Source organism: Dreissena polymorpha, chromosome 14 (assembly GCF_020536995.1).
Source record: "Dreissena polymorpha isolate Duluth1 chromosome 14, UMN_Dpol_1.0, whole genome shotgun sequence".
In the NCBI taxonomy this organism is placed as follows: domain Eukaryota; kingdom Metazoa; phylum Mollusca; class Bivalvia; order Myida; family Dreissenidae; genus Dreissena; species Dreissena polymorpha.
Genome location: NC_068368.1, coordinates 65,929,262 through 65,932,310, shown reverse-complemented (window position 1 = coordinate 65,932,310; position 3,049 = coordinate 65,929,262). Strand labels below are relative to the sequence as shown.

Sequence of the window (3,049 nt, the reverse complement as noted above, 5' to 3'; positions counted from 1 at the left end):
TGATCTTAAAGTGTTCTTTGGTCCTCTAAATCTGTGTATAGACACCGACAACATCAACGTGGAGTGGAAGTTACATAGTTATGATCATAGATAGGTTTCGGCGGCCATCTTTGAGGCCATCTTGAAAAAAACAATTTTCCAGAGGTGCTATTTCGGTAAACTTTTGATATGTTTTAAAGTACGTTCTACCCTACCAGGATCAGTGAAAATACCTTTTGTAGTAATTTATTGGGGATCAAAGTGTATTGACCTGACTATTGCATATTAATTAAACCGGTCTCTTTGGAAACCGGGCCGAATAAAGGCGCGTTCGGTACCGTCTGAGAAGCGCTGTGTAACTCGCACAGGCTAATCAGGGACGACATTATAATCGTAGACTGGATTTTCGTTATAAAAAACAATGTCTATAAAATGCTGCATGTACGGGTCTTTCGTAGACAATACTAAACGCAGATCCTTACGTCTGGTTTTATTTGTACCCGGTTAAATTAAAATGTGTGTTACTCCGTTAGTTAATTATAATGACAATGCAAACATCCAAATGAACATAGCCGTATGTTGGCTGTAATATTGTTTAGTAGGGCTTATATCTGTTGATGCCGTTGTTGTTGTTTTTTGTTTAACAAATATTATAGGTATCACCTATTTGAATTAAAAATATTAGTATCTCATTTGTGATAAATGCGACATGCGAGAGAGTATATGATAATAGTATTTGACAACATATCAAAAGAGCAGGCTGCCAAAATCTTCTTAGAAAATGCTTAAACACTAACGAAAATTGAAGTCACATAACAAAATCTTATTTTGAAAGAGTCGCAAAATCAGGCAATGGATTTTTAACTGTTTCAACAGGATAAGTTGAAGGCACCGTTTATATTCCTGCATAATATCGAAAACATTCATTTTAAATATACTAAAAGCTTGTATAGAAAAGTATATGCGAACTTTACAATGCAAAAACTATTTGTAAACGACCATACGTTTGAGAATACAAATACGAATAGAAATTTAATAAAGGCAGATTTTATTGAATCATACTCATGTACTTTTACAAATCGATGCAAGGCGGCAAGATTCACTGTGCATCAAAACACTATAAGCTTTCTCAAACGTCCGCCGATTTGTTCCCACTGATTTCAAAGAATAAACATGTACTTATGAAGCCTTATTAATCGTCAACACTGCGTTAACCACCGTGTTTGTGTTTTGTATGTGTATGCATCCTATATGATTATAAAACACAACAGTGTATGAAAATGCAATTTTATTTTTTTTAATTAAAAAAAGGCGTGCATAAAAGCTTTTAATTCAAGATGGTGTATATCGTCGAAACGTTCTTTTTCACAGTTTCACTTTTCGTGTCTCCATGGGTATAGTACAGGTAGCGCGGTCCGGTTTCCAGTCTGCAAAATCAATCACGCACAAAATGTAATATTTTTTTATATGAATATTAAAGTACCTTAGTCAGCATTTAAAGAAAAACATCACTATTTTACGTTGCTGAATCGATCGGTAAATTTTGTAAGAACAAAATGTTATAATTGCATAAAACGCAACACAAAATCCTAGTGATGACTCAAAATATATTTGCTGTTAAAAATTATTGATTGTTGGACTGGTAAACTATTTGTTCTTAGAAAAATCACGCCTTGCGTTCACACCACTAGATTAACGCTTAAGAGTGACTTTGTTTAAATGAAGAATACAATAAAGGCGGAGAGTGTCGTCCCTGATAAGTCTGTGCGGACTGCACAATCTTATATGGGACGGCACTTTACGCACATGCATTCAGCCCAGTTGTCCCAGAATGGGGCTCACCTATTTCCTGAAGTGCGCGAGGAGCTGCCTCATGCTCCTCTTGGCCGCATTTGCCTCCTTGACGGCGTCAACTGCCTCCTTCTCCTCCTCCTTCAGTTTCTCCTCAAGACCGTCCATCCCCTTGAACAGCTCGTAACAGACGTCGAACAGAACCTTCGCCTCTTTCAGAAAGTTGTTTTCTGAAATTGACAAAACACGAATACGTTAATTACTTTTCGATGAAAAAGTATATGAAATGGATCAAACAAGAACGTGTTAACGTAATTTTTTCATGAAATAGTAAGAGCATAATTATGTAGTAGTAAAGTCGTATGAGTTATAAGATGTTGAGGTTAACAGCAGCAAATTTTTACTTTGTTTGTAAGAAGTAAAAAAAAAAATTGATCAAAAAGTAAGTACATATGTAGCAGTTACAATTTATTGGTCAAAAAGGGTGCAGAGTAGCCACAGTAAACGTTTACTAAAGTTTGTTGAAGGCATACTCGAAAACAACAGATACAAAGCCAGTAAAAGCGTGATAAAAAACTGAGTTCTTCACATGATTTGCGCAATAAGTCATTTAGTTGGATCAAAATGTACGTTATATTCTATATGACAGCAAAATGTTAACCGCGCAGTCTGGGACCATGTTCACGCTACCTGACAACGTAAGACTTTAGGAACATTAATCCTCTTTACTGTGTATACAATATTGTGATTAGATCTTTAAACAAATAGAAGCTACTATCGGTTTAATTACGCAAACAGTTTAATTAAAATAATTTTTATGAACACAGTTACAATAAGATTTATTTTTTATAACTTTACAAGTAGCAAATGGTCTTATGCGAAGTGCATGAATTATAAAGCTTAGTATGCACGTGATAGAGCCATGTGAACATACATTAGAAAAACAGATTTCATTGTTCGAATGATAATGTTAAATTACGCAGTGCACATATGGGTGGGTTAAGGTAAGATAAACTCCACACAGGCTACTTACCCTCTGGATTCTTGCCGGACAGAAGGGTGAGTAGAACAAGGGATTCCGTTTCGGCAATCAGGTTGGCACCTATAGAAGCAAATAAAATATCTAGAATTATTATTATGAGTATAATTATAATAATTAATATCATACTACTAATAAAAACAATAAATAAAATAATTTTTAAAAATACAAATTATTAAAATGATCATCATCGTCATCATCATCATCATCATCATCATCATCATCATCATCATCATCATC

At 34.6% G+C, this 3,049-nt stretch overlaps 1 protein-coding gene across 2 annotated transcripts in view; it reads right to left on the bottom strand.

Annotated features, from left to right (window-relative positions):
• Positions 1–1,254: 1,254 nt before the first annotated feature.
• LOC127859071 (uncharacterized) overlaps positions 1,255–3,049 on the bottom strand; it is a 21,423-nt gene continuing 19,628 nt past the window's right edge. For both annotated transcript variants that reach the window (XM_052396480.1, XM_052396481.1), the window contains 3 exons: positions 2,804–2,872; positions 1,822–2,000; positions 1,255–1,406 (listed from right to left, as the gene is read on the bottom strand). In XM_052396480.1, coding sequence (XP_052252440.1) covers positions 1,822–2,000; positions 2,804–2,872 — 248 coding nt within the window. In that variant the 3' untranslated portion in view covers positions 1,255–1,406. The remainder of the gene's footprint in view (positions 1,407–1,821; positions 2,001–2,803; positions 2,873–3,049) is intronic.